The following is a 13,883-nucleotide window of genomic DNA, read 5'->3' on the forward strand; positions in this document are numbered from 1 at the left end:
CAACGGAGAGCTACAGGGCAACCTTTTCTAACGAATGTCTGAGACAGATTTCCTGTTTCTTTCCTTAAGGTTGTTCCAAGACAAGCAATATACTTGCTTGGAATTATTAGTAACCAAAAACACTCCAAGGGCTATGTAGTGGACAATAAGTCGGATACGAGCTTGGCATGCCAGAGCAATTTGGGGTGACACATACAAAAAACCAGCAATGATTAGGAAGGTAATAGCCCCTCTTTATATGGTGTGGTGAAAGCATGCCTGGAAGATTGCATTGTCTACCCTACATTACTAGGGAATATTGATAAACCAGAGAGAAGCTCTCTTTTTTGGTGGGGAGGGAGGGACAATACATTACTGCTCTCGTGCAAACACCAAGGGTGGACAGATGTTAAATGAGACTAACTACTGCAGGAGTAATGGAATCAAATGAATAATGCATCAAGAACATTCCCAACAGAGAGATTCATTACGTAGTGGAATAGTCTCCCTAAGAGAAGCGGCAAATGCCCTGGGTGCTTGAGAGTAGCTGGAGAGAAAACACTGGGATGTGTGCTGTGGGGGACAGCTCCGCTCTGACAGAGAGGTAGACTGGCTGACCTACAAAGCTATTTCCGTCTTTAGCGTCTCCACATTCAAACCTAGGAGACACTGGCAAAAAAGTTTAAGTCTGCCGGTGGCCACGGAGGCGGAGCAAACCAGGCCTTCTTGCGCTGCTTTTTTCATGCGGAATATTTCAACTTTATGCCAAATTTCCAACCATCAGTCTGGCACTTGAATTCCAAACATGTTCCAGGCACACATTCACCATTTGGGGAGTTCTCTCCCCACCTCCCTGTTCCTGCCCTATCTGAAACACTGCAGTGACTAGCACAGGCTTCAGAGAGAAAGCAAAGTCAAGAAAGCCAAAGGCATAAAGAAAGGTCTGTATCTCCTACTCCCTCCCTTTTTGAGTGTCATTGGGGTGCAGAGTATTCTCTGTGAGGAGAATGCTGTTTCTCCCTCATCTGGAGTGGGCTGTGAGGTCACCTGTCCCCAGGCAGATGAGATTGCCCCTTTCCTGCATTGCTTTGCACGATGTCCATGGAAACTATTGCAAGAGAGGAAGGATGGTCCAGTGGTTAGGGCACTAGACTAGGACTTGGGTTCAATTCTTTGCTTCACTGCAGTCTTCCTGTGTGGCCTTGGGCAAGTCACTGTCACTTAGCCTCTCTGCTCCCCAACTGTTAAGTGAGAATACTAGGACTAACGACACCCTGCAAGGTAAGCCAATGTCTTAAGATTGTGACACAACCAGATGCAATGGAGAGGATAGATAATGCCCAGGATACCTGGAACACACAACTGGTATCATCATTGAGGAGCTGGGTCAAAGGATCAGCTGCTATGCATTGGGTTTCGCCACTGTTTCTCCGAATTCTATTTTACTAGCTACGCTTAGCGCTCAAAATGAGTTCTCCCTTGCTCGTCACCCTGTCGGACAGGCAGCCCTCATCCTCGGTTGAATATATAGACATTCACATATTGAGAGATGCTGCCAACTTGTTTGACTTAAATTATACCCCACTAGCAAATCAAATTAGAGATGATTTGAGTAAATCTGCCTTCTAAAACAAAAGCAGATTTTCTCCAGGCTCAGCCATTTGTGGGATTAATGTGTCTAATGAGTTCCTATGTGCACAGTGTTTTTGTTTTCATGTACACTAGAGCTGGGTGAATTTTATTTAAAAAAAATGCATATTTAGCCTTTTTCCCCTCTAATTCACAAATCAAGCATCTGTCGAAGTCGGGGTTTTGTTACTCATAAGGATTCACTGATTGCTCACTCATACCAGTAATGCACACGTCTACATTGAGGGCAGCACGAATCTTTTTCCCCCTGGCAGGTGATCCAGGAGGAATTCGTCCCTTGAGCTCCCCTGCACACAGTGTGAGCTTATTTGCAGCTACATCGGGGGTGCTACTGGCTAGTGCATGGGGGAAAGAGGAAGGGGCCATGGTCCTGGTCTCACCTCATTGTCATTCCTTCCCACCTCCTTGGATTATCTTAGGAAGGGATTGCAATCATGCAATCGCTGCTGTGCAGAGGCAAATGGAGAGCAATAGATCCCAGTACCCACCTCACCGCTGGGTGCCATCAGGCCAGGGATAATTCATGCAAAAAGTTATTGAAGTTCCAGGTTGTTCATATTGTCTACTGGTTTTTTGTGGCATGTGATTGGTGACCCAAGTCATATCACATTGTCTCTACTCTCGAATTGAATGACAAGTTTTTTTTTTTTTTAAAAAAGAGAACAATCAACAGCCAATAGCATGTAATGCACTTAGCATAGGAATTTTCGGAATAATAATTCTGGTAAAATTTGTACACTTTCCAGAATTCCCAAACCTTTCCCCCCCCCAATGCCCAGTATTTCAGCATTCATGCCACGCTCCCTGTCAGTTTCCGGGCCAGGGAAATGAATGATCCAACCAGCGGACCAAATTCGGTGATGAATCCTGGTCACATGTCACCTGAGACACGCTGCGCATATGCTAAGAAGTAGATCAAAGAAACTGGCCCCACAAATACCAGCAACCAAACACAGAGCTTTGATTGGTGAAAATGTGTGCAATATTTTTTTTAAAAATTGGTTGCCCAGCCCCAAAGGATACCATATAGCCATGGGACAGTACTAAGCTATGCTATTTTATCACGCCTTTGGGTATAAGCCAACCTCCAGTTGCTGGGACCTGGGAGAAAGCTTTCACCAGAGTCAGGTTAGCCCACAGTTACCTACTGCAGGGTTTCCTCTGAAGCAAACGGGTACTGGCCACCATCTGAGACTAGACAGACTGCCGGCCTGATCCATTGATAATTCCTGCCTACTCAGCGTTAAAGCCTCCATGCTCTCCTCTCCCACATTAGGCATGCCTTGGGGGAAAACAAATTAATATACTAACCCTGGGCTCAGAGACCTTGCTAATGATCCACGACAGCAAAGGAATTAGCTATTGAATATGACTGATGTTATGAATAAGAAACCTCCAACAATATATTAAGGGACCAACCCCATCTTTTGTCCTCAAATGCAGAAGACATTGCTCACCATGGAGATGGCTTAGTCCTCAGGCATGGGATGGCTGGATTTGAAGTGTCAATGGAGGAGTTTTACACCTTTTGCACTCCATGGTATGTGCTCCCTGCTCTACATACTGAAAGGACAAGCTATAAAACAGAGTCAGCAGCTACGGTCTTGCAGGGGGCTGTCTCCAGCAGAATCCCACACCACTGAAGTTCTGTGTTGACCCTGGTGATGTGAATTGTTTAGTGTACGAGCCATTAACAGTGATTTGCTTTGAGGTCAAGGGAAGCTTTCTGTCAGTCTAGAAATGAAGGAAGCCTGGAGAAAGGACAAAAAACACTAACTACAAAGCTATGTATTATAAGAGATACATAACAGAGTTATGATAAACTCAGCTGTCTCTCTCTGCTGGGATCCATGTAAACAGCTTCCTTAAATCCGGTCCATACTGTGTTCCCTTCCATAAGCCAAGAGCTCCAAGGAACACAAAAATCTCTAAAGGAAAACTCCACCAGTCAATGAGTTTCATGTCATTTACCATCAACCCATGACTTTGTCCTGGTGCCAAAAAGAAATCAGACAGCATCTGTTTTCCACACCCAGCGGAGTTTAGACAAAAGATGGCAGAAATGTCATGGACATGCTGCTGTGGCATCTGAAGTCAAGCCTGAAACCCACTCCTGGTTTGTCCTTTGTCGAAATGCTGCATTCTGGAGAAATCCCTAAATAGAACTGGACGGAACTCTTCCTCCCATCTACCATCACAGGATTTCCAGGCACTTGACACAGATCAGTGTTCAGTCTCTAGCACAACTCACCAATCTCACGGGAGCAAGGAGAGTGGAAGAGAAAGGCCTTCATTATCTAACTGGAAAAAGTGACACAGAGAGGCTAAGTGACTTGCCAAGGTCACACACTGGATCAGTGGCAGACTGACTTCCAGTCCTCTGCTGTAATAACTGGACCACATTTCCTGCGTTGCCATCTTTTGGGCATTCATCAGCTAAGAGATTCACCACTCAATGGTTTCACTGGAATCTCTCAGGAGCAGAGCACCAGTTTTGTCTGAATTCACCAGGGAGGAACACCAGGCACAACAAGAGAAGCTAAAATTAGTTAGAACAATTCCATCTCACTCAAAGGTCCACACTTTACTTGCAGTAGAAGATGTTCAGATCATCCACTGAGAACAAGCTACTCGGACTTTTGATCCCTAGTTTATTTATGTAGGCAATATTAATTCATCTCTATTCATGTACGGCACCCACCACTCTAATATATCTTAAGAGACGTTTCTGGAAGTAGAGTTTATGAAGGATTTTGTATTGTCTTATCAAAACGCTGTGCTGACAGTCTCTGAACATGAGCTTCTGCCAGAAGTTTCCAAATTCTGTGATGTTCTACTGTAGATTGGCAGTGCTATCGACAAGCAGGTAGCATTGTGCAGAGGCAACAGAGCCAAGATGATTTTTTCCATCTTTCTGGCGAAAAAGACCAGGCAAGGTCCCTCATGGCACATACAAAATTCAAATGGCTACATGCCTTCTCTTTTCATAAATTAGTTTCCTATATTTTTGCAGCAAATATTGAGACACCTACTGAACATCTGTCAGAGCAATTTTTTTATTCCGCTACTGAATTCTAGAGTTTGGGTATTTCTGTTTGGTTTTAAAACCACACACTGCTAGCAGGATTGCTAGTTAAAAATAAGATACTGGTGGATGTATTTTGGCATCCACTTTCTTCTCAGAATTCTATATTGCAATGCTGTCATCACTTCAAATTCCATCACTTCCACTGATCCAGTGACCAGATGACATTATCGAGCAGCACAAATCTGCACAGAGCAATTAGACAATGCAGAGACAAAATTAACACAAGAAGTTAATCATCAGGGACATCAAACCAGCACTGTGTACACAAATTCTCCTCTTTCTCTGACACTAGGCAGACATGCTTATAACTGTAATGATGCCTCCTGTTTCACCTACTGATCCACCTAAAGTCTCCAAGAACTAACTGATTTTAAGACTTAATTACACAGGGCCAAATCCTGTTGGGCTCCACTCTATCCTTTGCCTTAAATGGGAGTTTCCTTGAGAAAAGACTGAAGAAAACTATTACCGACAGGGGGAAATGAAAGGAAGCAGTCCCTGCACTCATTCAATTGTACCCCGCCACTGTTTCACCTGTGCACCTTAATTGGACTCAAGTTCTCATTCTAACTTGCTATATCACCCTCGTGCCCCAGTTTCTCTACCTATAAAATGGGAATAGCATCACTTATCTGTGAGCTAAAATTAGCAAACACTTGCAACATTCTTGGAAAGTGTGTGTTAAAAGTGTTATGCGCAGAATCGCAATATTTCCCACAGTATGAAATTAACACGTTTCATGTTATCCTAGAATCCATTTGAAAACAATTTTCTCTTGCTGTTAATTGCATGAAAGACTTTGCTGTGCTTTCATCATAAACAACAGAACTGCAGACAGTTTCCTTGTTTGATACAGAGATACTAATTGCCCTGGCAGTCGATAATGCCATCTGCTTGCTGGGAGCACGATCCAAAGTCAATGGAAAGACTTCCGTTGAACTGATTGGCTCTGGCTCAGCAGAACTGAATGAATGTTAAGTAAAGACAATAATGCAGTGTCCATGATACAAGGTGTTGATAATTAGGGTGTCTGGGGCTTTGGCATTGCATGGGCCACATTTTGAGAGAAATATCCAGAAGCCCTTGCATTAATGATCCCCTCTCATTCATGATCACACATCTCTAGAGTAACTATATCAATTCCTTACAGACAAAAAGTAAAGTATTCATGAATTTTAGCTTCTTTTAATGGCCATTTAGGAACTGGAGACAAAGAGCAAGAGCCAATACCAGGGGATCATACCACTCTGCACAGCCTACCATCAAGTACTCCACAGACCACATTTTGAGCATCACTGGTCGACCCAACGGGTCTTTTTTAAGTTTATCATTTATGACCCCATGAAAATCAATTAGCCTATGGCAAACCTGCTGTTTCCTCGCTATTGACCAAGAGGCACCATTTGCTCATTTAAACTAGTGTAAATCCTGACTAGCCCCCAGGGTTCCAAATAGCCAGCGCCAGAGTCGCTACTGACTTGATCACATTTACGTCTGTCCATCTCCATTGACTTCTATGTAGTTCCTCTCGATTCAGGGCAGCGCAAAGTGAGACTGGAGTCAGCAGACCCATCGTGTTTACTGCCTAAAAGATTCCTTTGTCCAATACATCATACTTGGTCTGACATGTCCGTTTCTGTGACCAACTCTCATCTTTCATGCTTCACTCAACTCTTTGCCTGGCCATGAGCCACAATAAGTATTTCACTGAACAAAACAAAAAGATGTAGAGAGATAATCTCCTCATATAAAACCTGATCCTGCTCCACTGCGGTCAATGAGAGTTTTGCCATTGACTTCGCAGGATCTGTTCCGTAGGAATTTAAGGGCTTGATCCTGAGAGGTGCTGAACATCCACAGCCTTGATTGGGCATTGCAAATGGGATTTCAGTGGAGTTTCTCAGAATCAGGCCCTAAATGCTAGTGGATTGGCTCCGTTGAATCTATGCATACAGGGGCAAGGAAGAGACTGTAACGGAAACAAAGCATTCATTACTTAAAGAATTACTTTTCCCCTCCCCTCCCCTCCCCTCTCCCCCCCACGGGACTTGGGAGATGCCTCCTCTCTAAGAGAGATTCTTAACTTCCAACTTTTTGCCCATGTGAGAGATGGCAGCCAAGTAAAATCTGCACTTCAGAAGGGGGTGATTGCAAAAAAAAAAATAAAATAAAAATACAATATGCAGGATTTTAACTCTGAAGAGGCAGACACGGCCTGTATATTGTAGCGGTCAGTAGTCTCTTCCTAGCTCTAGTTCTCAGTGCTTTTCTCTTCGGCGTTTCAGAGTCAATGAAGGAGCTGTCCAATGCCTATGCTACAAGTTAGCTCCACTTATCTTGAGATGGGGAAATTAGCATTTTATATACACACACACACACGCGTGCTCTCTTTTCCCTGTGTTGTGTTCAGGGCTTTGGAGCGGAGCCCGGAGCAGCTCTGGAGCAGTGGAGCTGCAGGTTTTTGCCTGGAGCTGGAGCACAGCTCCAAAGCCCTGGTTGTGTTCTTACTTTTTATGCATGCTAGAAATATCCTGTATCCAATCACTGACAATTTAGGAATAATTTAGCCACTAAATTGCATCTCAAAACATGCAATTATTTTTGTTCAAGAAGATTTAATCCGTTTTATGCAATTTTTCCCTGCCACCTGATGAATGTAGAAATTAAAATGTCGCAAGACTATGTACGCAACATGGCTTTCAATCTATTTTCTGGCAATTAATATCCCAGGGAGAAATCCTGTTGCTACTGTAGTTATTTAATGCAATAAAGCACTGCAATGAAGCAAGGTTGAAGAATTGATGGAGTTTTATTAGCATTAGGTAATTCTAATCTCTCTAATGAGGTCTACTGACCCCTTGCCCATCGCTTCATTTCAAAGCAGATTCTTTAGCAGTTCTTTGTTTAGTTTCAGAAAGATAGCAGAAGTGGGAATCATGAGACAAAAATTCAGAGATGTGAGGTAATTAACTCATCCAATGCCAAGACCTCTCAGAAACACAGTTGAAGGCAAAAGTAGATGCAAAAATACAGAATATAAAAAATTAGCAGTCTCTCAAGTTAAGAATACAAAACCTACATTACTGCTATATTTGGTATTAATAGGACTCAGTATCAGAGCTGATTTTTCCTACTCCAAACACAGTTCTTTTCCACTGAGAACATTGGGCTCCCAATTCTGTTCTTGTTTACATGAGTGTAAACCAGGAGCGACTCCATTGAAGTCAATGGAATTACCCAGGGTATAAGATCAGAGTCTGGTTCCTTGGCCAAAATGTTCAAGCATGGGAGCCTAAATCGAGGCTTCTAAATCCATATTTTGGCTCCTATATAGAAGCTGCCCAGTTTTCAGACTACTCACAGTTCCCCGCAACTTCATTACAAGTTTCTGCGCTCAGCATCTCTGAAAAGGAGCTCATTTTGGTATCTAAATGTGGATTTAGGGAGCCTAATTCTAGGCACACAGAGATGAAGATTTTGACCCATATATCGATTTTTAATATATTGTTTCAAATCCACAGAAGATGTAAGCTAGCTTGATTGCACTAAAGTCAATGGCGCTAGAATTTTGTCTGCCAGCTGAAAATCTAGTCAGATGTGCAGAGATTTTTTTTTTTTAAAAGCGGTGAAGAGTTTTCATACAGGATAAAATGATTGTGGTGTTCCTAGGACCTTATAGGTATTACAGGTTCACATAGGCTCTTTAGCTTAGCTCCCAGAGAAAGCACTTAAAGCCTACCCCAGGCTAATTCATTGTTCAATGAAAAAGTAAAATCTGTGCCATATAATAAAGCCATTGATCATTAGGCTTTAAAAAGATTGGCTTCTAAATATTTAGGAAGCAGTGTGTGTTCAGGGGAAAAGGTTTATTGGCACTGGGATATTAAACTGTCAACCATGAAATAGTAAAACTCATTAAAGCAGAGTTTCCTTTTAAATGTTAGAAATTAACTTTATTACTGTATCAGTAATGGCAAGCCTGAGTCTTAAATCGCCTGCCAGTTACTATTTGGGAATATTATTAAAACATATTAACCATATTTTAATTGGCTCCAAGAAAAAAAAAGAAGTTCTCCCCGCCCTAGCATTTTTGTTGTTCATTTAAGAGCAACTGAACAGAAGAAGGGGGAAATATTCCTATTCATATATTTATGGTGTTTATTGAATTTACTTTCCCCCTGTTTATCAAACGATTCTCTTTCTTTAGCTATGTCAACATGTGAAAATATGCCTCTTTCCAGCCTGCCAACGGAGGGAATCTATATGGCAATAGTGACCTCTAGCGTTCAAAAAAGATATCAGAACGCAGGCATCTTTCTATTCCACCTCACTACAGCAAAAATTTCATTTAGGCGAGATTCTTCTACCCTCCCTCCCCCCCCCCCCCCTTCCATAGCCACCATTATTACAGGAGTAAATTATATTTACAAAATGGGTTAAAAACACATCAAGAGGTGTGGATATTAATCTGCTTCTACTTATTTCATGACCTGATTTCTGAAGTCATGAATAGATCTTTGGATTCTGGACTTCTTAAATGCATAGCATTGACCTCTGTCATCACTTCCCCAGCAAGAACTTATAGAAATACTATTCAGTACCTTCTGGGCAGACTCAGGTATCCCTCTTTATGTAGAGCGTTAATATTGCCCACCATTTCTCGTTTCAGTCTTTCACTGCCATCTCATACTACTATTTATCTTACGATTATTAAGCAGCGCAAAAGGTCGTATTCCCCATCTGCATGTTCATTACTGCACCAAGGGTTAGAAGAATAGAGGCAACCCGTAGACAGCTCTCTGTTCCCCTTTCACTGTGACACAGCAGATCCTACCATGCCTCAGAATGATCATTGTCTGCAGTGACAAATACAGCTGGCATCACCCTAGGGCCAAAACAAATAGAAGGGGGGGGGGGTACTTTGAGAGAAATTATTTCATGGGATTTCTCTCATCCGGTGAAAAGGAAACAGAAGTCAGACTTAGAAGAGAAAGATCTACCCACGTTTGGGTGCTAGGGTAGGAACACTAGCCATTGATCAAGTTTGGCTTATGGTGTTATTTAAAAACCACCGCACCTTTCAGGCTGCAGAGTCGTCTGCATTCATCCTCCACCCCTGTTCGTGCTCTGGGAAGGTTTGAGGTCAGAACGCAATGTGGAATTCATCTCACTTTGGAAGTCGACCGGGTTTCACACCTGGACCCCGCGCAGGAGCTGCTCGCCTAAAATTTATAGCCGGGACGCAGGTAAAACGCTCGCGTCCTGCGGGCTAGCTAAGAGGAGACACGAATTGCAGTTGGGAAGGGGGGAGTACCTTTCAACACGCTGCAGGATCCGAGCCTCCAGCCTAGACCAACAGCGGCTCACTACTGGCGTCTCGGCCGGCGCTCGTCCAAGGAGCCAGCCGCGCAAACAGGGCTTCGGGCAAGGAATGATCAGGATCCACGTCAGCCTGAAGCCCCGGGCAGGCAGGACTGTTGCAAGGACCCTCTCCATCTGACTTGAACTTTGCATTTCAGGGGTAACAAACTCCTTGACTAGCCGGCGAGAACGCGGACTGAGCGAATCAGGAGCTTAGCTAACTTTCTTAGAAAGGTCACGTCCAATACCCTAGACGGTAGCTTTCCTCCACCCTGGCAAAACCCCCCAGAAAGCCGCTCATTTGCGCTGGTCTCTGGCATGCCCCTTGCTACTTACAATTTGTTGCTGTTCGTCCCAGATGCCACACACTGAAGAGCAGCAAAGCCAACCGACTGGAGAGTTTGGGAGCAGGCTCCATGGTCGGCACGGGGCGAGCGGGCGCCTGGCTCCCCCGTCTCAGACGCCAGCCGGGCTCTCCTCGGGCTCGTTTACTCCATCCAGACCCTCCCGCTAAGGCGGGGGCGAGAGAGCCACTCCTCCAGCAATCGTCTTAAAGGAGCAGGTCCAGGCGCACGGCGAGCCGACCACTGAAATCCCCCTCCAGAGCTCAGACTCAGCGAGCCAGGCGCCGGGCAGCTCCTTATAGGCGACGGGAGCGGCGCGCTCCACCTCCCCGCTGCCTGGGAGGACCCTGCTTGCAATCTTCAGGCGTTGATGACAAGCATCAGAATCACCATGTAAATCAGCTGCCTGGAGCAGATCTGTCTCTTTTTTCCCCCCTTTTCCTCCCGGGGACTGCTCCTGCTAGAGCAGCTTACAGCGACCCCGGCGAGGAACTGAAAAAAAAAATAAAAATCATCTCCCCCCCGCCCCCAGAGAAGGTGGCAATGGAAAAGGCACCTCTTGAATCATCCAGTGCATCTCCCCTGCGAAGCTCTATGTGCAGGGGAAAGGGGGTGGGTGGAGGGGGAAAGCCGAGGTTATGATGGCTAATGGCGAGCTGCCCAAGAGTGCAAATAAAGCCGGACTCATTTCTGGTGCAAAGACAAACACCGGCCTGGGGAGAGGGAGACGGGGACGTTGCTCCTTCTGCGTCTCTCTCTAGCCTAAGCTTCAGCCACAAGATCCGCTGAAGGGTCTGTTATGTTCGCATCGCCTTGGTTTGGGGCTGCGCTTCCCAAACTCATTAGGGCACCCCGTGTAAACGGCCCCGGTTGGAAAGGGAGCGAGGGTCCCGGGTGGCCAGGCTGGGTCAGTTGGAGGCACGTGGCTAGGTGGGGCTGATTGAAACCGCTCCTTAGTATTAGCCTGTAATCCGGTTCGCAAGATTAGTGTTTACGGTAGCTGCTCGGAGCCTTCCCTAAAAGCAGGGGGAGACCTGAAGGGCCATGGAGATGCAAGGTGGACATCTCAGGTTGCCGGCTGGAAGTGCTATCCCCGGTCCCCAGGGAGTTCGCTGCTTGATGGGTGTGTCCCCGCTGTTAGCAGCGCAAAGGGTTGCAATGATCGTGCCTGGGGGCCGGGGAGGGTGGAAATCGCCATTTTACAAGGTGTTGTCCCGGGGGTGTAAAACAGCGCACTCGGAGAATAGTTTGCATTAGCCTTACTGCATCCGCTTAGCCCACCGCGTGGCCGAGAAGACGAAATATAAGGTCCTTTCAAGAACACTGAGCGTAACGATTCTTGAGACTTCGCCTTGCTGCTGCCCCCTCCCGCATCGAGAGAGTGCGGGATCAGATTGCGTGAGCGGTCCAACTTTAATCCTGGAGGACCCTTTCTTTGGAACATGAGAGGCTGTGTGGCGAGCCATGCTGTGGTTCCGGGCCCTCATAAACATTCCTTATAACGAGAAGGGTTAGACCATCTGCCAGAGTGCCTATGAGTTACCAGTGGAGAGCTGGGTTCTAAATTGCTGGCAAGTTGAAAAACTCATAGGAAAGCAAGAAGCTGGGAGGAACTCATAGGAAACTCATAGAAAGCAAGAAGCTGGGAGGAACTTTGCCTGCAGCTGGCATTAAAAAAGAACTACGAATAGCATTCAGCTGGAAAGGGACAGTCCACTCAAACATCACCCATCTGCCTGAATATTTGTACCTATTCTTCTTACACGCCATACCTAAAATGGCTTTTCCTAATGTCTTTTAGGTATAATGTCGGATTGTCTGCACCGGGGTTGTCAATAGGCAGACCGTGGGCCAAATCCAGACTGCCAGATGCTTTTGAAGGGACCACAAAATCTTTTTGTTTACTTATTATCATTGTTGTTGTGCTGTGACAAATGTTATTCTGGAGTCTGGACCTTGACTATATCTTGATCAAGAAATTTGGACTGTGACGAAAAATAATTGACTACCCTGGTCTCTGCGGATATCAATTTGAGTAGAGCCAGTTTCACTGGGTTCCCTGTGTAGTCAGTCATGTAGGCCTAGGTACTGCAAACGTTTAGCTGTGGGCTTAACTTTACTCAGGTGAAAAGAAAAGGAGGACTTGTGGCACCTTAGAGACTAACAGATTTACTCAGGTGAGTAATCCCTTTGTGGAACTATCAGCAGGTAAATTTCCAGAACGCTGCCCGCCCCCTTGTGGAAGTACTCACCTGAGTAAAATCAAGTCTATGATTAAGTGTACGCATGATTTAAAAAATGGGTTCAGTTTCCCCTGTTGTTAGTTCTTAGTACATGAAGGGAGAGGAAACAAATTTAGAAAATGTGATTGTAACAGAACAGGGGGATTCAGGGTCAGGATCTGAAACAATTTTTTTTTTCAGTTGACTGGATTTCAAATTTCCCAGTGTCCCTTCAAATTGCCTGGCACAACTGTACAATTTTTAACTGACTCGGTGAACTAATTAGCACTTTGTTTACAGGAAAGCAGCTGTAGAAGTGAACTGTTCAGTTTAATTAAGAGTTATTGGTAAACATGGGCCTGATTCTGCAATGGGGCTCACACGGGTGGTTGGGATGGCTGGAATTGACCTGATTTCAGGATCAGAAACTGATTTTCTGGAATGTTTTCACATCAGTTTTCAGCCATATTTACAGTTTGCTGTTTTCCTGTCAGACACATCTGTTCACCAAGCAACTTTGGATCTTAAGCAACAAACCTATGTGTTTAGATTTGCGACTGTTTGGGTACAGGACTACTACAGATTTGACTGGAGGGGAGGGCTACACAGCTGTTCTTTGCAGACAATTGTGTAAATAATGCCATGTTCTCAGGGCTTTTTGCCAGCAAGATTTTTATGAGGAGCAGATTATTAATCATTATTAGAGTTATTCAGGTGAGAGAGGTTTCCAGTTTGGAATTACAAGTCAGGACACCCCTGAATTTTGGGTAAATTCATATCTGGATCCAATCTTCACATACCAGGCCTGCATCTCTTTGGTCGGCTGTCAGCAGAAGAGTTTGGTTTGATAGCCTACAGAAAATGAATTCGTGCTTTAAGAAGAGTAGAATGTAAACCCCTTCTTAAATGGTTTCCCACATTCTGGCCCATATGTTCTCTTCCATAGAATGAGTGAAAAGTTCCTCTTGTGGTTAAAACACTGGACTGGAAGTCAGGAGACCTGAGTTCAGTTGTTGGTTCCCTGTGTGACCTAGTGCCAGTCATTGAATCTCTCCAGGCTTCAGTTCCCCATCTGTTAAATGGGGCAACTATACTTCCCCTTTTTACAGGGATGTCATGAGGATGAATTCATTAATGCACACAACCTGTTTAGATACTGTGTCCTCTTAAGCTCCTGTCTAGAGGGGACCACTGGATGTAAATCATGCTTCAGTGAGGTGGGACCATACAGAATGAGAC

At 44.8% G+C, this 13,883-nt stretch overlaps 1 protein-coding gene across 2 annotated transcripts in view; it reads right to left on the reverse strand.

Moving 5' to 3' along the window:
- CNTNAP5 (contactin associated protein family member 5) overlaps positions 1-10,792 on the reverse strand; it is a 420,028-nt gene extending 409,236 nt beyond the window's left edge. For both annotated transcript variants that reach the window (XR_012641395.1, XM_074967062.1), the window contains exon 1: positions 10,415-10,792. Coding sequence is in view for 1 of the 2 variants with exons in the window: in XM_074967062.1 (XP_074823163.1) it covers positions 10,415-10,496 (82 nt within the window). In the remaining variant the exon portion in view is untranslated. The remainder of the gene's footprint in view (positions 1-10,414) is intronic.
- Positions 10,793-13,883: the final 3,091 nt, after the last annotated feature.

Source organism: Natator depressus, chromosome 11 (assembly GCF_965152275.1).
Source record: "Natator depressus isolate rNatDep1 chromosome 11, rNatDep2.hap1, whole genome shotgun sequence".
NCBI lineage: Eukaryota > Metazoa > Chordata > Testudines > Cheloniidae > Natator > Natator depressus.